The sequence below is a fragment of the Cnephaeus nilssonii genome, assembly GCF_951640355.1.
Source record: "Cnephaeus nilssonii genome assembly, chromosome: 6".
NCBI lineage: Eukaryota > Metazoa > Chordata > Mammalia > Chiroptera > Vespertilionidae > Cnephaeus > Cnephaeus nilssonii.
This window is the reverse complement of record NC_137077.1, coordinates 8,290,014-8,317,638: the sequence shown is the minus strand read 5'-3', so window position 1 is coordinate 8,317,638 and position 27,625 is coordinate 8,290,014. Positions and strand designations below refer to the sequence as shown.

At 57.1% G+C, this 27,625-nt stretch overlaps 1 protein-coding gene across 1 annotated transcript; it reads right to left on the bottom strand.

Moving 5' to 3' along the window:
- Positions 1 to 1,184: 1,184 nt before the first annotated feature.
- Positions 1,185 to 19,931, bottom strand: MB (myoglobin). The gene is made up of 4 exons (XM_079773545.1): positions 19,775 to 19,931; positions 10,111 to 10,213; positions 5,072 to 5,294; positions 1,185 to 1,838 (listed from the first exon to the last, which is right to left on the bottom strand). The coding sequence occupies exons 2-4, from the start codon at positions 10,203 to 10,205 to the stop codon at positions 1,692 to 1,694; spliced, it is 465 nt and encodes a 154-aa protein (XP_079629671.1). The 5' UTR covers positions 10,206 to 10,213; positions 19,775 to 19,931; the 3' UTR covers positions 1,185 to 1,691.
- Positions 19,932 to 27,625: the final 7,694 nt, after the last annotated feature.

Below are 27,625 nucleotides of genomic sequence, written 5' to 3'. Positions count from 1 at the left end.
GTAGCCTGTGCCGAAGTGCCCGGTGCCTGGGCGTTCGATTGAATTCCTATAAACGCATGGAATTTTTTTCCAGGCTCCAGGATCAGCAAGCACCCTCTCCTGTGCCCTCCCCTGCCTTCTCTCCCACCTTCTCAGAGACCATCCAAGTCCCAAGCCGGGCGCAGGTGCAGATGCAGACGGAAGGAGGTGGGCCCTTTAACCTGATGCTGCAACACGACCTGGCAAACGAGCCTGCCAGGATCTGAGACGGGTCTGCATTGGGCGGACTCTGCCCTGTTCAGCAGCCGTGACCTTGTTGTGGGCTGGGGTTGGGGGCAGTGAGGTCGGGCTCATTCCAGGGGTCTGAGCCCCGGTAAGGACCTCGAGGGCAGGGCCATTGGGTTGCTTCCCGGGAGCCCCTGGAAATGGATGGGGCTCCCAGAGTTGGTGCTTTGACTCTTGGATGCTATTGAAGGCCCTCAAGGCTTAAGCGCCCAGAGGGACCCAGACCACCAGACCCCTGTCCACGCCCCTGCCCTCGGCCTCTCCAGCCGGCGTCCTGCCTGCCGTGGCCACATGCCAGGTTTTATTCTGGGTCCCTGAAGTCAGACTCACGGGTTCCGGCCGAGCACTTGGCCTTTGTAGATATGGATTTTGTCTCTTGGCGAGTGCGTGTGTAAGCTGTTCCCCCGTGTCTGTCCTTCCTCTGTGGCCAGAAGGTCAGCACTTGTCTCGGGCTGGCCGCCGAGCTGTCTCCCTCGCTGGAGTCCCCCTGCCTCCCAGGCCACCACGTGGGCCCAGCGCTGCCACTTACGAGCGAGTGTCCTTGGCCTGTGGCTTCCGTCGTTCTGACCTGCCATCTCCCCTGGTTCTGAGCCCCTGCTCCTGGCACCAAGCACCCGTGTGACCAAGGTCTGCTGAGCGGCCCACTTTCCCCACCAGACGAGGCTCTCCCCTCCATTCCCTGAGCCCAGCATTGTCCCTGCTGCGGGGTAGCGGCCCAAGGAGAGCAGTCCCCGACCTGTCTCCCCCTGCCTGCCACACCTCCCCCTCGCCCCCCTCCCTCTCCCCACTGGGCTCCGCACACCAGTCCCCCTGTCCGCCTTCCCACCACGCCTCCCTGGACGCCCCTTCACTTGCCCGAGGGATTAGAACTCCGGGCGGAGACTGTGGTGTAACAGAGTCTTTTATTCAACCAGGTGAGTCACTCCATCAGCTGAGAGGGCACACGGCTGTCCCCGGCACCCCACGCCTCCCCGGGGCTGGGGGTGACTGTGCCACTCGGCCCAGACCTCCTTCTCGTTGCCAAGGGACAGGCCACTGTCTCAGGGCCGGGGGATGGACCAGAGGGGTACCGTGGCTGGGGCTTAGGTTACAGCTTAGATTTGGGGGTGAAGGTGAGGGTGCAGGGGTGGGTCAGCTTGGAGGTTGGAAGGAATCGGGTTGGGATTTAAGTGAGAGGAGAGTTAAGGGCAACCCACACTCTGCAGGCCCCGGCGAGCCGACGCCACGCTTCTCCCTGTTCCCAAGGTGATGCCCGCCGTGGGGAGCCCCGCCCTGCCCACCCCACTCCCAGCCCCTCCGCCTCTCCCACCCACCGCTCAGACACAAAACAGAAGCAAACGCTACACAACTATGTGAGATTCGGTCCCCACCCTGCCCTGCAGCCTGGGCCCCGGGGGGTGGGCGTGGGCGTGGGGATCTCGGGGGGCTTAGCCCTGGAACCCCAGCTCCTTGTACTTGGCGGCGATGTCGTTCCGGAACAGCTCCAGGGCCTTCTTCATGGCCTCCTGCGCGTCAGCCCCGAAGTCCCCGCCGAGCTTGCTCTGCAGAACCTGGATGATGGAGTCCGAGATGAACTGCAGGGAGAGGGCGAGAGGGGCAGGTCACTGGGCCGGGCCGGCAGGAGGGCGGGAATCAGACCCAGCCCCTCCTTCTTCAGGGCCACCTGTCCAGCACCCACTATACACTGGCGCCTCTGAGTGGTCTCCACAGACTCACTCCTCGGCTCCCCATGACCCGCGGCAGGGGTGGATGGGGAAACTGAGGCCTATCTTGGTACAGAAGAGGAAAGGTTAAGCCCGTGCCCAAGGTCCTATAGTCAGGTGGGCCGGCTCACCCACTACCCTCAGCTGGTGCTCAGGACGAGGGCCCAACCTCAGCGCTGTGAGAGCTCAGGGGGGGGGGGGGCCGGGGGGGGGTAGGGAGGTGGGTAGGGAGTGCTCACGGTCTTGATTTTATCCAGCACTTTGCAATCAGGAAATCTAGGAAGAAACAATCTCCCTTTGCGTGTATTTAACGTTTGCATTAATGGCTTAGTGTGGTCATTGCTTTAAATAGCCTATGGGGGGCGGGGGGATGGGGGGGCAGGGCACAGAGCATCCCATTTCCTGTGCCGAACACAGCACTGCAGCTCAAACACACTGGTGGGAGGGAAGGAGAGAGAGAGGCGGGCAGGGACCAGGCCTGCGGCTCAGCCCCGTCTCCCGCTGGCCTCATCGTCCCACCAGCAACACGGAGGCAGGGGAAGCTAAGCACAGGCTGCCGCAGGCTGGAGGGTCTCACGGATGGAAGAGCTCCTGCACCTTTCACGGGGTAATCCCAATCTGATGCCAGGCGGGGTCGTGTACAGAGTCCCCGACGGGGAAGTGGCCAGACCGAGGTCTGGGCTGGAGCTTGCACCCAGGGCGCTGTGGACAACAGACGGCTGGAGCCGGGGACAGAGCGGGGACTGCACCGAGGTCGGGTTTTCCCCGTTTTCTCATGGCACCCGGGGGTGCAAGTGACCGAAGATCAAGTATCCACACCCAGGAAACACCTACCTCTGAGCCTTGGTTTGGGGACATATGTCACGTTTACCTTTAATGTTATAAATGCAACAAAATGAAGTGTGGCTACAGGTGCAGGAGAGCAAGCCCGGCCCTTGAACGTGGGAGACCCGAATCTCAGGCCCAGCTCTGCCCTGATTCACCACCGTGTGTGACTTCACTGTAAAGAGGGGGCTTCAGGACTCCATCGGGCTCCCCAGCTCAGCCTATCCGAGGCTACGGCAGAGCCACTAACACAAAAGAGCTGTGGGATGGGGCAGCTGGACCGGCGAGGAAAGACAGTGGCCCCCAGCACCCAGCACCCACTGCGGCCCCTCACCCCCAGGTGAGAAGGAGCAAGAGTTCAGCGAGGGGAAGAGCATTCATGGGGCTCAGTCTTCACTGTTTATAGTAAATGACGCTTGTCGGCACAGACCTGGGTTCTAGTCCGCTAGCGGGTGGTGCCAACTGGCTATGGGGGTTTCTCTCTCAGCCTCGTCCCTGGAGAGGAATGGGTCATTCCGTTGTACGGAGAGCCCACCACAGGCCATTGGGGCTCGGCAATGGGAGAGAGCTGGGTCTGCCCTTGAGGAGCGCAGTCCCAGCCAGGAGACAGCTGGGTAAAGAAATAAATTACAACACAGCCGGGCAGGTGACATGACAGGAGGAGGATCAAGCGCCTTCGCTGGGGGCAGGCTGGCGGAGGGAGCAGCTGACGGCCTGGCGCAGAGGCGGTGGCTCCGGAGCTGAGCCTTGCACGATGGACAGGGATTTGGCAGGAGAAGATGGGGAGGGCGGGGAGCACAGGGTGAGCTCATCTCAAAGGCAGTGATGCTCACGCCGCACGTCTGTGATGCTCAGTGGGCAAGGCAGGCTAGTTTGTGTGAGATTGGGTGGTGGGGGGCCCGTAGGGGTTCAGGGACATGAGGTGCTAGTTGTTGGCGGTGCTGGTTGTTGATGGGGGATATTGTGTCACAGGGATTCAGAGCGTGGGTTCCAGGGTACCCCAGATCCAGCTAGACCTCCTGGCTTATGAGCTGTTCAACCTTGGCCAATCTGCTTAACCTCTCTGAGCCCTCAGTTTCCAAATCTGTAAAATGGGGATTAAAAAAAAAAAAAGGTACCTGCCTGGGGCAGGGACTGCTGACTGCCTGCCCAGTGTCCATTTTCTCCTCTTTCCCTGGTCACAGAACGCTAATTGCACTTGGAGTGGCAACAGACTACATTCGCCAGTTTTCCGAGCAGACAGGTGTGGTCTTACAACTAACGCCTGGCCAACAAAGTGTATACAGCACCGTTGGATGCGATTTCTGGGACTCCTTAAACTCCTTAAAAGAGAGCCCCCCTCTCTTCCTCCTGCTGCCTGTCTGGAATCTGGACTAGATGGCTGGAGCTCTAGCATCCATCTCAGACTAGGAGTCAACGTTGGAGGGCAGAACAGAAAGAGCCTGTATCCCTGGGGCTTCCGTACCAGCTCTGACTCCCTCCCTCGGAACTTCGTTTGTGTGAGAGGAAAGAAAACACGGAATGCAATGCCTAACCTTTGGGTGTGATTGTGAGAATTCCACGCGGTGACCCAGGCAAATCCTATCACCATTATCCTTACCCTCATGGCGCACCAGCCTGCCCAGGGGCTGCACCATCCACTCGACCCTTTGTCCCCGAGCTCCCTGGTGCTCCCTGTCACCACATCCCCTCCTCCCCTAGAAGCCTGAGGCTCTGTCTCTTCATCTGTAAATATGCTGGAACCAATAGAGCCAGCCTGCCGGCCACCCCCACCCCAGAACTGAGCCCCAGCTGCTGAGCTGCGGCCACACGAGTCCTGCATGTCTCACACACCCAGTGGCACCGGGTCAGGAGCCGGGGTTCTGCAGGAATACAGACCTCGTCTGAATCCTGGCTGTGCCACTTGCTACCTCTGTGACCACGCACCAGCTACTTCCCCTCTCTGTGCCTCAGTCTCCTCATCTGTCGAATGGGTGTGATAACAGTACCTACCTGTGGAGAGAATGCAAGTTGTGCGCCTAATATCCACTCTCCCCCGCTTCCTTGGTAACGACATACTGATTTGGGGGAGAAATAGATACCATCTCAAAGACCCCAGGAGGAAGGCCAAGTGGGTGACAGCCCACCTGACAGGTGAGGAGACCGGAGCACAAAGAGCAGTGACATAGGTCACCCAGCAAGTGAGTGGCTGAGCTGAGACGTGAACCCGAATCTCATCCTTCTGAGATCTCTCCCTCCATCCTCCCCCCGAGCCCCGGGCCCCTGGCCCCGCTCCCCACCTCCAGGTACTTGACGGGGATCTTGTGCTTGGTGGCGTGGGACTGGGCCAGCGGCTTCAGCTCCGCCTCGTGCTGCCCCTTCTTCTTGAGGATGCCGCCCAGCGCCGTGAGCACGGTGGCGCCGTGCTTCTTCAGGTCCTCGGAGGCCTTCATCTCGTCCTCCGACTTGAGGTTCTTGAACTTGTCGAACTTCTCCAGGGTCTCGGGGTGCCCCTTAAAGAGACTGTGGGGACAAGGAGGGCTGGCGTCAGACGCGGGAGCCTGTAGTGGGGTCTGGAGGTGGCCAGGCTTGAGTTCAAATCCGACTCCCCCAGCTTCCCAGCTGTGTGACCTTGGGCAAGTCACTTCACCTCCCCGTGCCTCAGCTTCCTCATCCGGGGAATGGGATGACTGGGCCCTGCCTATACAAGTGCAGTGAGAATTAAAGGTCACGTGTGCCGAGTGCCACACAACACGTGCAGCAGAAATGCTTGCCATTATGATGTTTAACGCCTTCCTCTTCTCCCTAGTTACTGGGAGAGGCAGGGAGGAAAGGTACTGTTGCATTGCACCCTGGCCTCACCCCCACGTTCTCGAAGGGGTTCGGAGAGCAGAGGTCAGAGTAGCACCCAGGGCGGAACAGAGGCGGGGGCCAGAGGACACTGGCTTTGTTGAGCACCTGCCACGTGCAGGCCCCGTGCTTGGCTCTGCACCTGCGCTGCCCTCAGGGTCACAGTCCCCCCACTTCACAGGTGTGAAGTCCTCGTCCCAGGTTCCAGGGCTGGGGCGCAGCAGAGTCAGACTGAAGTCAGGGCTGGGGACCACCTCTGCAGCTCCCTGCCGCCGGCTCATCCTTACGCTGCTTAAATACTTCCAGCGACGGGAGGCTCACTACCCGTGAGAGCCGAGCCACCCAGAGCAGCCCTCGGGCTCAGAAAGCTCTTACTTTGAGCCCAGACTCGGGCTCCCTGCACCTCCTACGCCCCTTACAGTACAGCTGGCGACGGGCCCTGGTGGGAGCCACCCGCCAAAGACCAGGTCCTCGCTCCTGCCAGGGACCCGGTGAGCTGGCCACAGAGGGATCCTGCCCGGGGCCCTGAGCAGGCGCCTCCAGCCTCGGACCGGTCTTTCCTGCTGCGAAAAGGCTGGTTTGGTTAAAGGGAGTCGTGTGGCCCTGGGTGGGGGACTTTGCCCACTTCACTCATGGGCCTACGGAAGGCCATAGCGGCAGGTGACCAGCTCAGGGTCACACGGCCAGTCGGTGGCAGGACCCGGACCCGAGCCCAACCTTGGGTGGATCCATAACTGGCGCTGTCTCCCTCGGGTGCCCCTGAAACGTGTGGAGGAGAAACCCCGTCTGCCTGCTCCCTCTCCTCCTGTCTCATGGCTTTGGCTCCTCAAATGGTTCCTTCTCTGCAGCTTCCAGACTCTGCAGCACCCTTAAACCCAACGGTGGGCACACGCCAGTTAGTGTGTCTCCCTGCACACACCTGTGCTCACATGCACGCACACGCATGCACGCACAAGCACGCTCCACACGGCACCGACAGGGACCCTGCCTTCCCCGGGAGCATCCCCGCCAGCTCGCCCAGAAAGCCCGGGGCTGTCCACAGCCCGGCTCAATGCTACCACCTCACCCCGGCCCCGGCCAAGCCTGGAGTGTCACTGACAGCTCCTCTCCCGCACCTTCCGCCCGAGGGTCCATACTCCCGGCTGTCATATCTGGTGACAATGATCCCGGAACTCCTGCTGACAGAAGTGAGACCTGGCACCCCAAGGGGGGCCTCCGTGAGGACACGGGGAAGAGACTGTCTGGGGCAGAATGGGGCCAAGGACCTGGAACCCAAAGGGATCTCAGGCATTTTGGGAGTCCCCAGGGGTCCGGGAGAAGGAGCATGGGGCTGAGAATTACGGAAGCTGAGCTCTGGCCCCAGCTGTCTCCAATGTGCTGTGTGACTTCAAAGAAGCCACTCAACCTCTCTGGGTCTTGCAAACCCATCGGATTCCTCAGCCTCCAAATTCTAAGGCTGGACCCCGCCTCAGCCGCTGCTCTGAGCACAGCCAGCACAGAGGGAGTCCGGGTCTGTTTCACACGGTGCCCGAGAGTTTGTCCAACGAGTGCCCACGGCTCTCAGTGCCCGCAGCTGAGAGTCCCCGGCCCAGCCGAGAGGCCAGACCCGGACTTGCCCGACAGGAGCAACCCCCAAAATGGGTGGCGTCATTTTCCCTCGCGTTTCAGCAACGCCCCTGGCCTTGTGGTTTTCATCTGGTCCAGCTCTGCCCTGGCTCACCACCATGATTCCATCTCCCACCTGCCTGGTTTGTCACAGTCTGCAGGCAGGTCAGAGAGAATGGAGGCCGGTTCCCGTGTCCGCCGAACGGACGCCAACCGGACACCCGCACGGAGACTGAGGACCCGGTGGACCTGCAGGATTCTTCTCTGCTCCGGCACCGAAGAACCAGAGCGGGGAGGGGCCGGGACCGTGGGCCAATATCGCACAGCGGTGAGAGCAGGTGCGCCGAGTCCACGCTGCCTGGAATTGAATCCCAGCTGTGTGACTTTGGGCAAGTGACTTAACCTCTCTGATAAACCTGATGGTCGTCATCATTGCAACCTCAGGAAGATGTTGTGAGTTAATATCTGGGACACACTTAACGCAGGGCCTGGCAATCAGTGTGTACTGGTCAGATAGTCACTGTCCTCCTCCTCATTTCTACCCCCATCATCACCTCCGCCGCATCGCCACCCTCGACTCACCATCACCTCCATCGCCCCCATCGCCCTGCGCCACAGCAGCAGTGTAACTGTTAGGGTCAGGGATGTGGGGTTCTACCTGCAGCTGCCACCGGCCGACTGAGACGCTCAGGCCGGGTCCTCTCTGCACTATGAGAATTATTGGCCACCAGCAGTGATTTTCGATTTTTTCCATGATCTCGAGATCCTTTGTACAAGTGAAAAAATACATAAAGCAGGAAAACTTTGGGCAAGAGAAGGCAAGGAAGGCAGGGGCCTGGGCCCACTCAGCAGCCCCCTCGCTCCCGAACCCTCGCTTCTGGAACCCGATGCTCCAACGGCCCCCAGCTTTCACGCTCGAGAACCTCATGGTCATGCGAGCCCTCAGCGCGGTAGTAACAGGCCCGCTGAACCGAACTGCCCTCTTTGGTAACCAGAGGCGTGGGAGACATGACCTTCCAGGGTCATCATCTGGGGCAGGACCAAGAGGCCAGGTCACACCGGGGCACCGGCAGGCCTGGGAGCCAGCACCCTCTCCCTCCCCTCCCCCACCCCGTCACTGAGCAGGCAGAACCAGTTGGCATGGTCCCTGTGTGTCCCGCAGCCTAGGATGTGATAGGGCATCAGGCTCTCTGGATTCTTAAGGAGCCACGAGCCTCAGGCATCACGTCTTGTCCCTGGCGCCTGGCCCGGGCGGGGCCGGACTCTCCGAGCCACCCTGGGAAGGGAGAGAATGTTTCCCCTGATGACACAATGCCCCGAGTCTCCTTCAACATCCAGGCCCTGCCTCGGGCTGGCGGCCCCCAGACCACCTTGGAGACTCCCGCTCTGCAAACGGGTCTCGCACCCCGACTTCCCCGCCTGCTCGTCTGCAGCTGGGAGGACCATGGGCTTGGGGAATGCCAGCGCAAGAGGGCGGGAAGGGTCTCAGAGACCATGGCAACCCCTTCACGCAACCAATAGGAAACAGAGAGGAGTAGTGGTGACCTGTTCAAGGTCACGCAGCAAATGGGTGGCTGAGGAGCTGGTGTCAACCTGGGGGGGGGGGGGGGAGCCTTTTGTCCAATCAAACAGGACCTGTGGCAGCCCAGCAGCCGGATGACAGCGACCGGAGGAGAAAGGCAACAGAGAACTTCCTTGACTGTCCTTCCCCCTGTCTCCAGCGTGGGCCACCAAGGGCGCGAGCTTCAGATAACAGAGCGCCCAGGACCGACCCTTCTCCCCAGCATGGGGGCTGGAAGTGGGTGAGGCCCCGGGGAGAGCGCAAGGGCGTCTGAGTGGAGAGGAACACCTGGTCTGGCTCCAAACGAAGGAGAAGTTCATCTGTGGATTCAAGTGTGAAGGACAACCCACTCACTCGTGGCAACCCCACAGCCCTTCCTCCCAGGTGTGGAAACGCCTACGGACACAGGTGTCTGACCTGGGCTGCCCCGGGCACGAGGGAGGGGCCGGGAGAAGAGGAGACTCGATCCCTGTGTGGGGAGGAGGGCAACGGGAAATGAGGGTCCATTCACAGGCCACCAGCCACCCCTGAATCCAGAACTTGGAGTTCTTTGTCCTTTGGTTTACTCGGGAACCACTTGCTGTAGGAGGCAGGGTGTGTGGAGACCACTCCACTCTGAGCTCTCAGATTCAAGACATACTCGGAGTCAAAAGCCACTCATGGGCCTCCGTCACCTGTTTTCTAATTATAATACTTAAAGGGCCCTAGCTGGGCTTCGTCTGTACCAGTTCTGAACTCTGCAACTCACTATATGCCAGGAACGGTGCTGGGCCCTTTACAAGCATCATCTTATATCATTCTCACGCTGACTCTATAATGTAGATATTGGGATGTCCCCCCCTTGTGTAGAAGAAATCGAGGCTCAGAGAGACTGTGTAGCTTCCTGCAGGTCACACAGCCGCTCAGTGTCAAAGCCTGGTCTAGAGATACATGTCTCAGCTTGAGGGCCAGATCTCAGCCTTGCGCCTTTACAGACTTCAATGGACTTGTGACAGGGGATGTCAGCCCCTCTCGGGTCCTTTCTGTCCTCATCTAATACGTGAGGCAGCTGCATGAGGTCCCTCGGGGCCCCTGTTAGCTGACTGTCTGTAATTCCTCTCGGTGGGCTCAAGGCTGCAGACATAGGTTTGAGATGGATCCCCTTTCCTTTTCTGACTCCAACCCCTGACATTTAAAAGCAAAGGAGAACTGAATGGGAGGTGAGTTCACAAGCTCCACGAACACAGCCAACTGGTCGACCCCGGGGCAAAGGTGCCACCTTGCTGTCAAACACCCTGATCTTGGGGAAGCAGGTGATAGGACAAGGGAACCGCTTCCTTTTACCTGATGAGGACGGCTTGCCCATGGCCCGGGATGTCAGCCTCCACCTTTCCCCAGGCATTCAGCACCAACTGCCATTCCCCGTCGCTGAGCCCCATGGCGTAGTCTGAAGGAGACAGAAAGAGCAGGTGTAGGCTGACTGGGTGTCCTGGTCCCGGCAGCTGGGGTTTGAGGCTGCCTGGCCCCAAAGGGGTTTTATACCTTCCCGATGCCTGACACAGATCACTTGACAGCTTGCTCCCTCCCCGCCCCCCGCCCCCTCTCCCCCCCTCCCCCTCCACACAGGGGTCTAATCTCCTCCTTTCTCTGGCCCTTACATGGAAGCTATTTCGGGGCAGGTGCCATTGTGGGGAGGTAGGACAACTCAGGCCATGCGGAGGTGGGGGTGGCTGTGTGTGTGGAAAGAGTGGGGAGGAGGTGGGGCCACTGTCTGGACTCTCAAAGGCCAACACAAAGGGCACCACCAAGGCCGATGCCAGCGGCCTGAAACCCAACTCTCCTTGCTGCCAGTGAGGGGAACTGGCATGCTTCTATGCATGGGCAGCAGGGGGCCGGCTGGTCTGGGCAGTCCTGGCCCTTGTCAGTCTCCTGGTGCACATTCTCCCCCCTTTGCCAGCATGCCCCTCACCCAGCCAGAAGTGGTGGGGGAGCCTAGATGGGTTTATGCTCACAGCTGGCAGACCAGGGCAAATCCATAACCTCTTGGAGTCTGAATTTTTCTCATGCCACCCAGAAAACCGGCTTTGTGGCCTTGCTCAAATACTTCCCTCGGGGAAGTTTCGCTTGACGTACTCCCTCAAGGTGCAGTTTGTGGCTTCCTCCCTCCATTTATCTGCCTGTGGTCCTATTGTATGGCTCCCTCACTGCAGCCTACTTCTTTGTTTCCATTCTGACTCCCCCATTAGTGCTCAGAGACTGTGCTGGGCGCCAGACCCTGTTCCATGCACTTCTTTACTTTTGGTAACTCCTCATGACACATACTACATGACAGCTAGTGGGCGGAAGGGCTCGGATTTGAACCCAGAGAGCAGGGCCCCTGAATACTTTACTCTGATGTTCAAATGAACAGGGGCTCTGTTTTATTCATCTATATATCTCTTGGGCCTCACACAGTGTCTTGTACCAGATTTGAGTTGAATAAATGCTCATTGAATAAAACGATGGTGGCCTTGCACAGAAGGCAAGTGAGGATGATTGGCCATCTTTAAATCCATCCATCCTTCCATCCATCATCATCCATCTGTCCAAGATTCATCTATCCATCTTTCTACCCATCATCCATCTATCCACCCACCCATCCATCCATCATCCCTTCATCCATTCATCCATCCATCCATCCATCCATCATCCATCACCTATCCACTAACCCCCTCCATTCATTTAGCCATCCATCTATCCACCATCCATTCATGCAACACAGTTACAGAGGACCTACTGTGTGTCAGAAACTATGCTACATGAAGAGGACACAAATCCAAATAAAACATACCCCTGTGATCAACAAACTCCCAGTCTCCTTGGGGAGGTGAGTATCTTATTCTATATAATAAAAGCCTAGGTGGCATCATGCCCTTGCGTGATGTCATCACAAGATGGCCACTGCAAGATGGCTGCCCTCATGTCATCACAAGATGGCCACCACAAGTTGGCCACCACAAGATGGCTGACAGGGGAGGGCAGTTGGGGGCAATCGGGCTGGTAGGGGAGGGCAGTTGGGGGCGATCGAGCCAGCAGGGAAGCAGTTAGGGGATGATCAGGCTGGAAGGCAGAAGCAGTTAGGGCAATCAGGCAGGCAGGCAGGCAGGCGAGCGGTTAGGAGCCAGCAGTCCTGGGTTGTGAGAGGGATGTCCAACTGCCAGCAGTCGGACATCCCCCAAGGGGTCGCAGATTGGAGAGGGTGCAGGCTGGGCTGAGGGACCCCCCTCCCATGCATGAATTTTACGCACCAGGCCTCTAGTGAGAAATAATATTACAGTCTAGTTCAGTGATGGCGAACCTATGACACGCGTGTCAGCACTGACACACGTAGCCATTTCTGATGACACGCGGCCGCTGAGGTGGCCGCATGCCGAGGATGAAACATTTGCTGCTCCTGAGGATGAAACATTTGCGAAATAATGTTTTTTCCTCAAAGTGACACACTACCCGAGTTATGCTCAGTTTTTTGGCGAAGTTTGACACACCAAGCTCAAAAGGTTGCCCATCACTGGACTAGTTTATCTAGTGCTATGATCGAGGTATACACAGCACCTTTCTTCCACGTACATGGGCTTTTACAGTTTACAAAGTGCCTCCTTGGGCAGGATTACCTCTGGTCTTCCCAATGGCCCCATGAGGTCCTGAGTATCACCCCATTTCACAGCTGTGGACAATGAGGCTAAGAAAGAGTAAGCAGGCAGGCTGACCATCCTGGGCCTCTATTAGACGTGGCAGTTAGGACTACCCCCCATATATAACTCGTTCTAAAAGTAACTGCCCTGCCCCAGCGCCTGCTGAGCCGAAGGCTTGGCAGTCATGTTCTCCATGCAACTCACTGCCTGACTCAGCTGATTGGACCAGAGCTGGCACCCGGCCTACGGCAGCCAAGGGCAGGGCTCTGCCCCACAGCCAATCTATTAGCTACAGCAATCAGAGCCCCTCTTCAAAATGTGAGCAGGGGCGTTGGGCAGGAATTGACTCGGGAGGAGGAAATGCAGAGGCAAAGAGAGTCCATTTCATGACCAGCACTGAGTAAGAACCCCCTTCGAGAGCCCCCCCTGCCACCTTGGGTCTAGAGGGCCCTCCGTGCTGACCTGGGCAAAGCCCGGCCAATCACCACTTGAGGATTTCCAGGGGCTGCCGCTTGCTGAATGACCCCCTGTGTATCCTTTCAATGAGCCAATTTATTTATTGAGACAGCTGGTTCCTAACAACCCAAAGGGTCAGGTGCCCGTCCCTAACAATGTGCTCAGAATTCACCCACAAGTCTTAACCCAGGATGCCAGCCCAGTGACCTCCAGGAGTCTGAACCCAGATGCCAGCCAGGCGACCTCCAGGAGTCTGAACCCAGGATGCCAGCCAGGCAACCTCTAGGAGTCTTAACCCAGGATGCCAGCCCAGTGACCTCCAGGAGTCTGAACCCAGGATGCCAGCCAGGCGACCTCCAGGAGTCTGAACCCAGGATGCCAGCCAGGCGACCTCCATGAGTCTTAACCCAGGATGCCAGCCAGGTGACCTCCAGGAGTCTGAACCCAGGATGCCAGCCAGGCGACCTCCAGGAGTCTGAACCCAGGATGCCAGCCAGGTGACCTCCATGAGTCTTAACCCAGGATGCCAGCCAGGTGACCTCCAGGAGTCTGAACCCAGCATGCCAGCCAGGCAACCTCCAGGAGCTCATCCAACTTTAACAGTGGAAGATGCAGCAGCAAAATGAGTAGCTAAAAAGCCATAAGGATTTTTCAGGCGGGGCATCATTCATCATTCATTCATCATTCATTCATTCATTCATTCATTCATCATTCAACAGCCTGGAACTGAGGGCCCCCTCTGCACCAGGCCCAGGATCCCGAGGAAGGGTGGCTCTGAGAGGGTCTGCTTAGACCCTGGCAGCGTCAGCCCTACTTCGGGTCACTTGCTCATGGGAGCCCAGGAGTGTGCGGGGCTGATCATTATCCCACTCGGCTATGAGGAAACAAAGATTTGGAGGTTGGTAAGCGGCGGAGCTGAAAACCCTACTCGCACCTGCAGCTTTTCTCCCATCTCCAGCCCGTGAGTTGCCTGAGTATTTAAAATCTCATCAACTCCTTACCAGCGCCAAAGTGTTTAATATGAAGCTGTCACCCTTGGCCGGCACGGCGTGAACTGGCACACTCAGGGAACCTGCGGCTTTGAAGTCGATGAGCCTTTTAAGTTTTACCATTTAAGCTAATAGGAAGGGGCCGACATCTGTTTGTACTTACACATCTCTACAACAGAGCCGGCGTTACCTAACGGTTGCTATGGCTACCTGGCGTCCCGAGCTCTGTTGGGGGACTATAATTATCCCTGTGACAGCCTTCGAGTGGCCAGAAGCTGGAGGCGCATGAAATAGGAAGGCCACACTGCCTTTGTGTGCACAACTTTCTGCAGCCTTGCACGCTCATGTCTCACACACGCGCACACGCACACACACACACACAGGGGTGGGTTAGTGTGACACCCGATGGGGCAAAACTGGATCCCACCAACTCAGACCTGCCCCTTCTTTTTCTGTTTCACAGCATGGGCTGCTTTGAAGGTGAAAATCGGAGACTTACAGAATCATCCTCAAGTCTGCAAATCCTGGAGTCTTGAGACCCAGAATTAGAATTCTAGAATGCCAGGGTCTTCAACTTTCGCCACTCTGGAAACGTGGGTCCTAGCTTCCAGAATCACAGGAAGGTAGAGGGGGGGGGGGCTGTCTAGAATTACAGGGCCCTGGTGTCCTGAAGCTAACAGAGCCCCTCAATGGCACCTTGTCCAAGTTCCCCCTACAGGCAGCAATTCTTCCTAAAGAGCATCATCGAGCACCTGCTTGAATACTCCCGGGCGCAGTGAGCTCACTCCCTGCCGCTTGAAAGAGGCTTCTTTATATTGAACCAAAATACGTCTTCCGGTCACACTCCCTCCCTTGTCCTGGCCGCGCTGGCTCCTTGGGGACACAGAGGCCCCCTGGGTCTCCCACGAGGCAGGCTGCAGGCTCATCTAAGACTTTCCCTGTCCAGACTGGCCACCCCCGGGGCTGTACCTGAGTGCCCTCCCCCCGCAAAGTAAGCCAGGAGCCTGTCTGATGGGCAAGGCCGTTCTGTGCTCCGGTGCCTGGCGATTCCCACCTCTCAGCTCAGACAGGCACAGAGTGGACTCCCCAGCGGGGGCTTGCAGCACCCACCACACAGGCTCGGGTCCCCAGGTGGCTGCGCACCAGCCCCCCCGCCCCTTCCAAGGGACACAGATCCAGCCCAGGTGACCTGGGAATCGCTAGCCCTTCGGCCGCCAACAACTCCCCACAGTGAAGGGGGAGCGGGGATTACGCTTTAAGATGCCACCCAGGGGGCCAGCGATGGAAAGAGTGAGAACATCTTGTTTCTTCAAAGCCAGGGGTCCCCTCAACCTTGACCGTTCCCTTCCTCCTCCTCCTGGAGCCACCCCTTTGGAGGCGAGCCTGGACAGGCCTCCCCGCCCGCTGGCTCCTCCCTGGAAGGGTCTGCCCTCCTGGACCAGCGCCAGGCCAGGCTCAGAGCCCGGCTGGGCCCGGAGCCGCAGAACCGGCCTGCGGCCCTCAGTGGGGCAGTGGGACCCCCTGTTACCCGAGACCCCACTGGAGCCCTCCACCCACTCCTCCCGCCCCTGGCAGCCACCATACTGACCACGTCTCCCCTTCTCCCCAGCTGTCCTCCTGGAGCCTCCCGCCAGGCCAGGCGCGGGGCTGGGGGCGGGGAGAGGTGTCTTATAGCAGCTGGGGAGGCACAGGGAACTAAAAATACAGCCCGGGGAGGCTCCTCCTCTCGGGGAGGCCCCGAGGGGCTTACTGGAGGGGGCTGGCAGGGACACAGGATCCCAATATTCCAGCCAACAGGTGTAGCCTGGGGACACTGCCTCCCCCCCCCCTCTTTCCTCCCTGCCTTGGACAGGGTCCTCCAGCCCCGCCTCGCACCTGTCACCTGGAGGGAGCCGGCTCTCCTCCAGAGCACCCCCATGTCCTCGCTCCCCCTTCCTGGCCCATCTCACAGAGCAGCTCTCTTTCTGGGAATCCTCCCCCCACTCCCCCCCTTCCCAGCAGGTGTGCCCTCTTCCCCTCTGGCTCCAGCACAGGTGCAGCCTCCTCAGCTCTCTGCGCCTTGGGGTGCAGCTCCCCATTGCTACCCGGTGAGCTTCCTCAGAAGCAGAAATGTAAAAGCCACAGACACGCACTGCCCTTTCTGCACTCCAGGGCACTGCCCTCACAGCAGCCCTTCTCCATGGACATGTCTATAAGCCCCGTTGAACAGACAAGGAGACTCAGGCACAGAGAGGTTAAGTAACTTGCCCAAGGTCACACAGCTAGGAAATGCCAAGCATGAAATTAGAACCCAGGCAGAGTTTGTGCTTCACGGCAAGGAGCTGGTCTAACTTTTGGATCCTTCCTGCTGCCTTCTCACCTTTATGATAGCACCTAGCAAAGGGCCAGGTCAGTAAGCTCTTTGAAGGTTTATTTCACTGAACTGGGTGTCCAAGGTCTTGTCTTCCTGGTGGGGAAAGGCAAAGACAGTTGGAAGGCTGACAGTTGGGAGGCCCTGCTGCCCTCTAGTGGCAGCGATGAGAAAAGCCTCTACCTCTGCTTAGGCCCCTGGTCCACCCTCCCAGCCAACCTGGACGGGGACCGTTTACATCTGTATATTCCTGGCACCAGCCAGGAACGGTTTAACAAACTATTAAAAGATGATAAGCCATGGTCCTTGCTCTCAAGGGACTCAAAGTTGAGTGGAGGAAACTCGACCAAAAGGACTGGGCACGCAACAGAGATCTGAGCAAAGGGCTATGGGAGGGCGAGAAGGCAGCGGCGCCTACATGAGAAGACCTAAAGGCAGAGGTGACAATCGACTGGATCTAAAAGTACCGAGGGGCGGGGGGAGCCTTCTGCAGGGTCTCCTAAGCAGAGGTAACAAACCGTGTGTGCCGAAGCCTAACGGATGCCGGGGACCCATGCGGACGGGTGCTGTGGGAGGTGAGGGGCTTAGAAGTGACAGTCCACAATCACTCGCGCTCACCTGCTGCCAGGCTCTGTGCTGAGTCCCAGGGAGACCCAGGGGAGCCCCCCTCAGTCCCCAAGCGTCAGGGGTGACGGGAGGGAGGGATGTGCACACAGATGTGACAGTGCTCTGAGATAAGGACAGTCACAGAGGCGGTTGAGTACAGGGGTAACGGCTTTGGGACCGAGGCTTGCATGAGGTGCTTGGCTCACCACATAGTATTTCTGTGACCCAGGGAAAGTATCATAACTTTCCAGGGATTTGTCTTTTTATATGTCACTAGAGGCCTGGTGCACGAAATTCATGCACTCGGGGGGGGGGGGGTCCCCTCAGCCCGGCCTGTGCCCTCTTGCAGTCCAGAGCCCTTGGGGAATGTCTTACTGCCACAGAGGCGGGAGAGGCTCCTGCCACTGCAGCTGCACTTGCCAGCTGTGAGCCCGGCTTCTGGCTGAGCCGCGCTCCCCCTGTGGGAGCGCACTGACCACCAGGGGGCAGCTCCTGCGTTGAGCGTCTGCATTCTGGTCAGTGTGGGTCACAGCGACCAGTCGTTCTGCTGTTCGATCAATTTGCATATTAGCCTTTTATTATATAGAATCATGAAGATTAAAAGAGGGGTGCATGTATAGGATTCGGCATGGTGCCTAGTACACAGTAAGTGCTCAATAATTGCTCACTGTGATAGAAGGTACAAAGGAATCCTAAAGGAAGGAATGATGAATTCCACCGAGGAACATGTAACAGAGAAGGTGATGCCTGAATAGGAATTTGAAGGATCAGTCGGGTTTACTAGGAGCTGAGTGAGGAACCGATATTCCAGGCATGAGGACGTGGAAGTTGGTGTGTTAGGACTAGGTTTGGTTGTGGCTGATGGAAAAATCCAAGATAACATGGCTGCAACGGGAGAGTAGTTCGAAGTCCAGAGGTAGTGGTCCAGGGCTGGTATGGCACACACAATGTCAGGGACCCGGCCTCCATCAACTTTAGTGCTCGGCCATGCTACACACATGGCCTTCACCTCTTGACCCAACATGGGTGCTTGAGCTCCAGCCATCATGTCATCATCCCAGCCAGCAGGAAGACAAAAAGAGTGAAGAAGGTTGTGCCCTGCCTCCCCCCCCACCCCCCATCTTTAGGGACACTTCCTGGGAGCTATAATCAATACTTCCTCTCACTGCACGGCACGTGGCCACGCTCTCTCCAAGGGAGGCTGGGAAATGTAGTGTTTACTGTCATATGGCCATATCCCCAGATAAAACCCGGGAGTTCTAAACTGAACAATAGCAAACCAGACTCATAGATACAGACAGCAGGCTGGTAGTTACCAGAGGGGAAGAGGGTGGGGGATGGTGAAATGGGTAAAGGGTGTCAAATATATGGGGACGGCCCTAACCGGTTTGGCTCAGTGAATAGGGCGTCGGCCTGCGGACTCAAGGGTCCCAGGTTCGATTCTGGTCAAGGGCATGTGCCTTGGTTGCGGGCACATCCCCAGTAGGGGGTGTGCAGGAGGCAGCTGATTGATGTTTCTCTCTCATCGATGTTTCTAGCTCTCTATCCCTCTCCCTTCCTCTCTGTAAAATATCAATAAAAATATTTAAAAAAAATATATGGGGATGGATGGAAACTAGACTTTTGGTAGTGAGTACACTATAGTGTAGACAGATATCAAATTACACTGTTGCACACCTGGAACTTAATATAATGTTATTAACCAATGTTACCTCAATAAAAATAAATAAATTCAAAGAAAGAAATTAGAAAGGAGGGAAGAAGGTAAATTGAATGTAAACTAGACAGTTCTGCCCAGAAGTTGTAACAAGCATGACCTATGCAGGGCAGCACAGATATTTTGGTGTTTCTGAGGGGGCAAAGGGGAGGGAGGGAGGGAAGATGTGGCCAGAGAAGTAAACAGGCCCACCACCAACCACGGATGGACAGATGGCGGCCGGTGGCTGGGGGCCCCGGGCGGTCGAGTCCCCCAGGAGCCGCTGAGGGGGTTCCGGCAGGGAAGGCGTGGTCTGTGCAGATGTAGTGACGGAATGGAGGGGTAAGTCTGGAGGCAGGAGACATCCTCCCCAACATTCTATTAAACAAATGTCCATGCAGGCAGCAAAGCGGAAAGAGTTTTAGAGCAAACACTGTATTATACCCACCACCTAAACTCCACCACTGGCATTTTACCAGTCTTACCGCACATCTCCCCACCCCTCCACGCAGCCACCCATCTTATTTCTGTGGCATTTCAAAGTAGATTGCAGATGGGTGTCGTCTGTCCGACCAGTTCCCCGAAAATGCCTCAGCGTGCCTGTCCTTAACGAGTTCAATATTTGCATTTTTTCCTTTGATGTCAAATTTCCATCCAATGCAGTGCACGTGTCTGAAGGGCACGTGTCTGAGTGCACGTGTCTGAAGCGCACATTTGCTGCTTTTGGACAAACACGTGCAACTGGTAATCCAAACCTCCTATCAGGATCCCGAACAAGCTCCCTGCGGGTCAGTCCCCACCCTGCCCCCGCCTCTCAGAGATAACCTCTGTCCAGGTGTGTGGTGTGTTTTTTTCAGGTTTGGGGAAGGGTGGGGGCAGGGCAGAGGGAGGAGGAGGAGGAGGAGGAGGAGGAGAAGGAGGAGGAGGAGGAGGAGGAGGAGGAGGAGGAGGAGGGAAGGAGGAGGAGGGGGAGGGGGAGAGGAGGGGGAGAAGAAGGAGGGGGAGGAGAGGAAGAGGGGGAGGAAGGAGAAGGGGAGGGGGAGGAGGGGAGGAGGAGGAGGGAAGGAGGAGGAGGGGGAGGGGGAGAGGAGGGGGAGAAGAAGGAGGGGGAGGAGAGGAAGAGGGGGAGGAGGGAGAAGGGGAGGGGGAGGGGGGAGAAGGAGAGGTAGGCTCTACAGGGGAGGTTGGGGGCGGGGAGTGAGTTCTGGCTGAGTGACCCGGCAGACGGTGGCGCACTTACTAAGGCGGAGGGGCCAAGTCTCCCGTGGGACAGCAGTATTTGGGGAGTCTGTAGGACACCTGTCCAGCAGGCGTAGGGTACACGTGCGTCTCTGAGGGACAGGGCCGTGTTCTCCAGCCTCTACATCCTCCCAGCCCGGCTCCGGCTCCGGGGTTCACAGGGCTCCCGCCACCAGCAGAGGGGCCCTCCTCCACTGACGGCTGACCGGGAAGGCCACGCCTGCTTCCCCAGGCAGCTGTGTGGGCTGGAGATGGCACGGGGCGTGGATGCCTCTGGTGGGCAGGACGCAGAGAGGACCCTCACTCCCGGGAGAGTGGGGGGGGGGGGGCAGCGCCTTGCACCCCGCCTTGCACCCTCTCTCCCAACATGGACAGCCATGTACCCTTCCCTCTCCCTGCAGCGCTACCCCTCTCCTCAGACCTGCCCCCTCCTGGGTGTTATGTCCGAAGGCCCCTCCAGGGATGAGGATGTCAGCTCTGCTCCTGGGAGGGGGCGGGGGAAGCAGAGACACAAAATGAAACGGGGACCCACAGCCAGACGGGTGGGTTTTCTCTTGCCTGTCTAACACCATCACAGCACAGAGCAACTTCTTCCTCAAAACCCACTCCACGGGAGATCCCCCCGGACTTCCCAGCAGCGGGACTTGGAGTATTCCTGGGAGTGAATGTGCTGCCCTGATTCTACTGAGAGGACTGGCCCAAACCCAGAGTTTGGCACAGAACACCCTGGATTTACCTGGGAATTTGGAGAAGCCTCAGTTTACCCCATCTGCACAGGCCCAGAGACTGAGTTCGGTAGAGCAAGCAGCAGAGGTCACCGAGGAGAGGCCGGAGAGAAGAAGAGAAGGACCCTGGAGAGCATCCGGGCATCAAGAATTGGGAAGGGGAAGAGGAGATGGAGGAGGAGACCTCCAAGGAGGGTGGGGAGCCCTGAGAACTAAGAGGACAGAGATGGGTCAGGCCTGCATTTGGAGGGTGGTCGAGAGGGAAGCCGTGGGGAAGTGAGGGTAAATATTAAGGACTCCCATGTTCTAGGCATGGGTGAGGGCTGAAGCACCAACAGAAGATGTGTCAGTGTATGAGTTAGAGACCAGCTGCTGTGACAAGCAACCCCCCAAACCTCAGGGCTTGTTCGTTCTTAGCAGTGACTTCATAGGTTTGGTTCTCGTTCACCTCAGGATACAATGCAAGCCGGGGGCCGGGCTCTGCTCCCCACAGTGGTTCAGGGAAGCAGTCCCGCCCCCAAGGATGTCAAAGACCTTGGACCCCTCTGTACCCAGGGGGCCAACTAGAGAGAGAAATGAGTGTGAGTAATATGCTTTAGAACCTTGTGGACAGATGAGAAAGAGGAGCTGGGAATAAAACATTCATACAAATAATGTCCTAACAACCCCCAGAGCAACACAGGAGGTGCTCAATATTTGTTAACGCTCTTCAGATGTCCTTCTCCAGGAGACTTGATCACCCCTGATAAAGGTGGGAGAGGGACGGTGAACAGGGCTCGGGGAGAGTGGTCACACCGGGGGGTCCAGGTCTGTGATGATTAGAAAGGCATTCTCTAAATGTGCGGCCTTGAAAGCAGGTCAGAGAGTTGGGGAAGTGAGCACATATGTGGAAGATGTTCAGGAAAGCCCCGAGGTTAGGCCGGGTCAGCGGTTTTGTGAGGCAGAGCGGTCATGGATAAGATTGGAACGCAGATAAGGAATGACTCTGACCGTAGGAATGTGGGTGGCTCTTCAGCAGGCCCCGAGGAATGGCTGCGGCTGTGGCTTGGGGTGGGGCGTCTGGGAAGGCTCGGCAGGGTCAGTTACATTTAGGCACAATGGCCCAGCACGGAGAAGCCAGAGGCAAACAATGGTGCAGCTCAGGTGGCAGCCAGGTGCTTCCTCGGGGGATGTCCGGCCTTCCTGTTGGGAGCCTGTGCTCTGGGCTGTCCTGGGCCCTTCCGCTCTGGGCCGTGGGAACAGCGCCTCTAGGGTGCTGACCTTGGCAGCAGGAGGGGAGGGGGGTGAGGAAGGCAGTTTGGCCCAACTCCCGGGTAGCCTCTCTTGACCACCTTGACCTGGAGTGACCTCCTCTCCACCTTGCCACCTTCAGGGAGGCCTCCTTCACCAGCAAGGCCTGCTCATAGACTCTTCGTTCGCCTGAGGCAATATGCACAGTTGTGATTGGAAACTGAATGATGGTTGTCAATTTTTAAAATTATGTATTGCCCAGGCAGCGTGGCTCAGTGGTTGAATGTCAACCTATGAACCAAGAGGTCACGGTTCAATTCCCGGTCAAGGGCACTTGCCCGGGTTGCGGGCTCGGTCCCCAGTGTGGGGCATGCAAGAGGCAGCCGATCAATGATTCTTTCTCAGCATTGATGTTTCTCTCTCTCTCTCTCTCTCTCTCTCTCTCTCTCTCTCTCTCTCTCTCTCTCTCCCTTCCTCTCTGAAATCAATAAAGTATATTTAAAAAATAAAATCATGTACTGTTCAGCAGGCTCAATCCAAGGCCCCACCCCCTCCCCTCTCCTCCCGCCCCCCACCCAGGCACCGTCTAGGGGAGGAGGAAGTGGGGGGGGATCGTAGAATCAGAACCAAGAAAGGACCCAGCTCCCCCAGTGGGCTCCCTTGTTTCCTGCTGTGGGCAGCGTTCTGGTGGTTTCAGGGAGCCCACCACCTCCCACACTCATTCCCAAAGGTTGGGGCTCCTCCCTCCTGAAGACATTCCCGGTGGTGATGAGGTCACGGGGGACCCCAGCCAGCTGGAGTCCGACTGCCCACCCATGTCGGGGAAGTGCCCACAGCCACTGAGGGGGGGAGCAGAGCTGGGCCCCATGGCCCCTGGCGAGGGTCAGGTGGCCTCGGGACTTTGACCCTTGACCACTGTGACCCTTCCGGAGCCACCCCAGCAGTTCCTCGGACACACATAAGCCTCTGGGTAAGACGACACCACCCAGCTGGGCAAGAAGCAGGACCAACTCTCTGAGCTCATGGAGGGACGCCCACGGGACATCTTTCCCCAAATCCCCAGTCCAGAGAGCTCAGTGACAGCCCGAAGGGGATGCGTCCGCTGCGGCAGGGTGGGGCCAGCCAGGGCTCTGCAGACCTGCAGGCACCAGGTCCCCGGCCCGGAGGGTCCGCTGGCTGGGAGGGAAGCCACTCTGCAAAAGGCCATCCAGCCCAGCCGGGCCAAGGAGCTCAGCCAGCTCTTTGACCTGAGCCTCCATGGAGGACAGTCCACAACAGCACCCTCTTTCCTGGGGCCTGGCTCCCGCTCGCCTCCCCAACCCTGCCCAACCTCCTGGTTCCGGTGAGGACTTCCAGGAGAGGGAATGTGACCCACGCTGGGGAGTCTGAGAAGCACAGTCCCCCCACCAGGAGGACTAGTGGGACAGGGACACAGGTTTGCCCAGAGAGACCGCCCCAAGGACTCGTCCTACTGAATCTGAGGGGGACACGCTGACAGCTACAATCCAGGAAACAGAGGCCTGGGCTCTGCTCTCTGCTATGGAGAAAGCACTCCTGTACTGGGACGGAATGAGGCTGGGACCCCAAGAAAAGCCCAGGGCTTGGGGGAAAGGAGAGCGAGAGAGCAAGAGAGACCTCTGACCTCAGATGGGGTCCCTAATCCCAGGACCTGAGGTTCCCAGAGCTCCTGACACCCTTTGGATCTGTGAGCTAGGTCAGGAGCTCTCCCACGTTCTACCCATGACCCGTTTCACATTGCAGTCCAGAATACACACAAACACACACACACACACACACACACACACACACACACACTATAGTGTTATGACTATAGGCATGCAATTTTCATGAAACAATATATACCCTTGTTGTGTATAACACCACCTGATACTTTCCGTTCTGTTCCTTGCCGTTTTCTTTACTGCACGTTGAGACCCACTAAGTTGATTTCGTGACACAATGAAGGGCTGTGGCCTGCGGTATAAAAACGGCCCAGCTGGATAGAGCCTTCAAACCATCTCTGTGTTTTGTCAACGCTAGTTTAACTTGGGTTTGTCACTGGCGAGCCAAGAAGATGCCAACCCCTCGCATGTCCCCCGCCTCCCGCTCCAGCCCTGCCCAGCCCACTCCTGGCCAGGCTGCCACGAGGAACACACTCACTCACTTCTGGAACGAAGGCTTCTGGAATGTGCTCTGGTGGGAGGAGCTGGGAGCTGGACCGATGGAGGTTCTAACCACCCCCAGCCCTCAGCAGGGGTCAGACAGGGCACCTGGGGAAGGTGCTCCAGCCACGAGTCTTAGTCTTGGCAACTCTAAGTTGGGCTTGTGGTCCCCACCCTTGAGAAGGGGCCTGTGGATGAAATGACGCTGCACAGGAAACACCCCGAGACACTGATGTGGAATAAGGCGATGTGTTTGGTCTTTGACCCGGTTCCAGGCACAGAGCTCTTAAAACCCTCCGTACTTCCGAAGGGATGAGAGCGGTAAAGGGTCCGAGTTGCGGTCTCGAGGCGACTTTTGGGAAGCCCCTAGCTCTCCTGAGGATGGGGCCGGCTGCCAGCGGTGCCAACCAGGTGATGGGAGGTTGGGAATGTCAGCCCACCCCTCACCGCCGCCGGGAGGGGAGAGGGGCTGGAGATAGCAGTCCAGTCGCTGATGGTCGGTGACTTAGTCAACCGTGCCTGTGCAGTGACTCCTCCATAGGAACCCCAAAGGGTGGGGCCCGGAGGGCTTCGCACTGGTGAACCCCTGGAGGTGCGGGAAGCTCTGGGGCCTCCCCCACACCTAGCCCTGTGCTGTTCCGGAGTCACAGCCTTTATAGTAAACCGAGCATCTAGCGAGTAAGGCGCTTCTCTGAGCTCGGTGAGCCACTCTAGCAAATCAGTCAAGTCCCAGGAGGAGGTCGAGGAAACCCGGATCGATGGCCTGCAGGTCGGAGGCACCGGTGAGGACTGCGCTTGAGGTTGCCGCCGGAGTTGGGGAGTCCCGTGGGACTGAGCCTCAGCCTGTGGGTCTGCCGCCATCCCTGGAGACAGTCAGCACTGAGCTACATTGTGGGACACCCGGCTGGTGCCGGAGACCTGCGTGGTGGTGGGGGAGTCGGGGGAGAGACGCCGCATGCTGGAGGTGGGCGCAGAACTGTCTGGTCCCAGCACAGGGCTCCACGTGCAGTCTCTGCCCTCGGCAGTTCCCGCCCTCCAGTCCCACAGTCACAAACCTTTCATGTGGGGTGGGAGAAGGAAGGGGATGTCCCCGCAAGCGTCCCTTCACTCCCCATGAAAGGTGAGTCCGGTGTGATAACGATGACGAACTGTGGGAAGGTAAACTCACTCAGTCCTATGAGAACCCTGGACGTGGGGGAAATGGTGCAGGAGGGTTATTAGGACAAAGGGCAAATGAGGGTTATTGGGACCCACGGTCAGGGCTGCGGTCAGTACCCCTCTCTCGGCTCCTGCTCTACTCCACCTGCAGGATTCTGGATTCCAAGCTGCATGCAGCCAGGCGAAGCCGTGGGGGCAGGGATGCGACCTCTGCTACATTTGGCAAACTGCTCTCCGGGCAGCGCTCTCCAGCCCTAGCTGAGGTTTCGGGAATCCAAGAATACCAGGGTCAGAATGACCCGCAGGCCCCTCTCCATCCCTTGTGATTGCCCTGCCCTGCCCGGCTCACTTGTGCAATGAGGCTGCCAGAGTCCCGGGGCCTTTCAGGGCCGTGAACATGGGAGACCTGGCTGGGGTTGTTATAACCGCGCCCTAAAGCGCCCTGCTCTGCCGGGCACAGTGGCTGGCGGTGCTGACTCTCCTGCTGCCAGCTGCCTCCGTGGGGCCAGAGGTGCCAGTCTGAAGCTTGGCTGTCTTCCAGGCGAGATCCCAGCCTCCCCTCTCCGCAGCTCGGGGAGGGGAGAGGGCGCCTGTGCAACTTCGCCCTCGGCCAAATAAAGGGCCTCAGAGAGCAAAGAGCAGCACCCTCTATGGGAGATGCACTTAAAACTTAGCATCTTCACCATTTTTTAGTGTACAGTTCTTTTTTTCTCTTTTTAAATCCTCACCGGAGGATATTTTCCCTTTGAATTTTTAGAGAAAGTAGAAGAGAGAGGGAAAGACAGAGAAAATTATAGATGGGAGAGAAACACATTGATTGGTTGCCTCCTGCACACGTCCGACCAGGGCCTGGGGTCAGGGAGGAGCCTGCAACCAAGGTACATGCCCTTGATGAGAGTCAAACCCAGAACCATTTGTCTACTGTTTCAAGCCGGCTAGGGCAGTGTACAGTTCTTGAAGAAGGAGAAGAAGAAGAAGAAGAAGAAGAAGAAGAAGAAGAAGAAGAAGAAGAAGAAGGAGGAGGAGGAGGAGGAGGAGGAGGAGGAGGAGGAGGAGGAGGAGGAGGAGGAGGAGAAGGAGAAGAAAGATAAAAAGTCTGAACAATAAAATGGTAATAAATACATATCCATCAACAATTAAATATAAAAACCAAAATAAATGAACAAGGAATCTAATGAACAAAATAAACTGATGAATAAGATAGAATCAGAGGCATGGAAACATGGAACAGATGAACGAATCTCAGAGGGAAGGGGGGTGGGGGTGGGAAGAGATTAACCAAAGAACTTATATGCATACATGCATTACCCATGCACATAGACAATAGGATGGTGAAGGCCTGGAGAGGGGCAGGACCCTGGTGGAGGAGGACAATGAGTGGGGGAAAGAGGGAGACATCTGTAATACTCTCAATGATAAAGATATAATAAAAAATAATAAATAAGGAAATAAGAATTCTCCAAGAGGATGAAGGGGTTAAGAAGTACAAATTGGCATTTACAAAATAGCCAAGGGAAATTAAAGATGGCGGCTGAGTAAGTGGATGCTGCACAAAGTGGACACACTACCAGGATCTCACTGGAATTACAACTAAAATACAGAAAAACTTCCTGAGTAACCAAAGGAAGACTCGCTGGAGAGAACCCTGATACCTGAGGACAGAAAGTGGAGCCCAAACAGAGACTGGTAGGAGGGGTGGAGGCACGAAAGGGCTGGCCAGGCTCCCACAGACAGCAACTGAAGTTCCACAGAGATATCTCAGCTGTGGGGGGTTGCCAATGAGAACTCTGGGGTCTAATCCCCAAGCTGGACCCCACAGCAGAGAGCACCAGAACTGAAGGTACCCACATAACATCTGGCTGTGAAAAGCAGCGGGGTTGCTGTCTGCCAGGGAGAGACACCTGGAAATGCAGGCACCCTCTTAAAGGGCCAATGCACAAAATTTCCTGTGCAGTCACTCACCTGGTGCTCTGGAAGAGAGAGGGCAGAGTGATCTGGAGCTGTGTGAGCAGAAGCCAGGGTTGGGGGCTCTGGGATTAGAGCTTGAAAGGCAGACATCCCAGTTTCCTGTGCTTAGTCATTACCTCATGCTGCGGAGGTCATCTTTCTCGTGCAGACAGTTGCTATCTAGGCAGTTTTGCTTGAGGGGAAGACAGTTGATTCACCCTATTGAAAATACCTTGCCCCTCGGTGTGGAGTTTCTGAAGCCCATTAAGAGTGTGAGAATAACAATTAGCCTCCAGGCAGAAGCAATTGTCCCACCCTGTTGAAAAAACTCTCATCACACCTGTGGATGACAACCTGAGGGCTATTCAAAACTAAATCCAATCAATCTGCAAGCAGAGGCAGTCTCTAGAGGCTTTGAGTCATTGTCTGATCTAATTAGTCAGAAACAGTGTTTGATATTGTCCTGCACTAGAGATTGAGAGGTGTAGCAGATCTACCTAATACATAGTCACAAACCTGACCAGGCACCCAAAATGAAGAGACAAAGAAACAACCCCCAAATGAAAGAACAAGAGAATTCTCCAGAAAAAGAGATAAATGAAATGGAGATAAGAAATGTATCTGATACTA

Coding starts and splice junctions, on each gene's coding strand:
- MB (XM_079773545.1), bottom strand. CDS start 10,205: ATGGGGCTCAGCGACGGGGAATGGCAGTTGGTGCTGAATGCCTGGGGA. Junction 5,295..10,110: donor GGGCAAGCCGTCCTCATCAG/GTAAAAGGAAGC, acceptor TTGTCCCCACAG/TCTCTTTAAGGGGCACCCCG. Junction 1,839..5,071: donor TCCCCGTCAAGTACCTGGAG/GTGGGGAGCGGG, acceptor CTCTCCCTGCAG/TTCATCTCGGACTCCATCAT.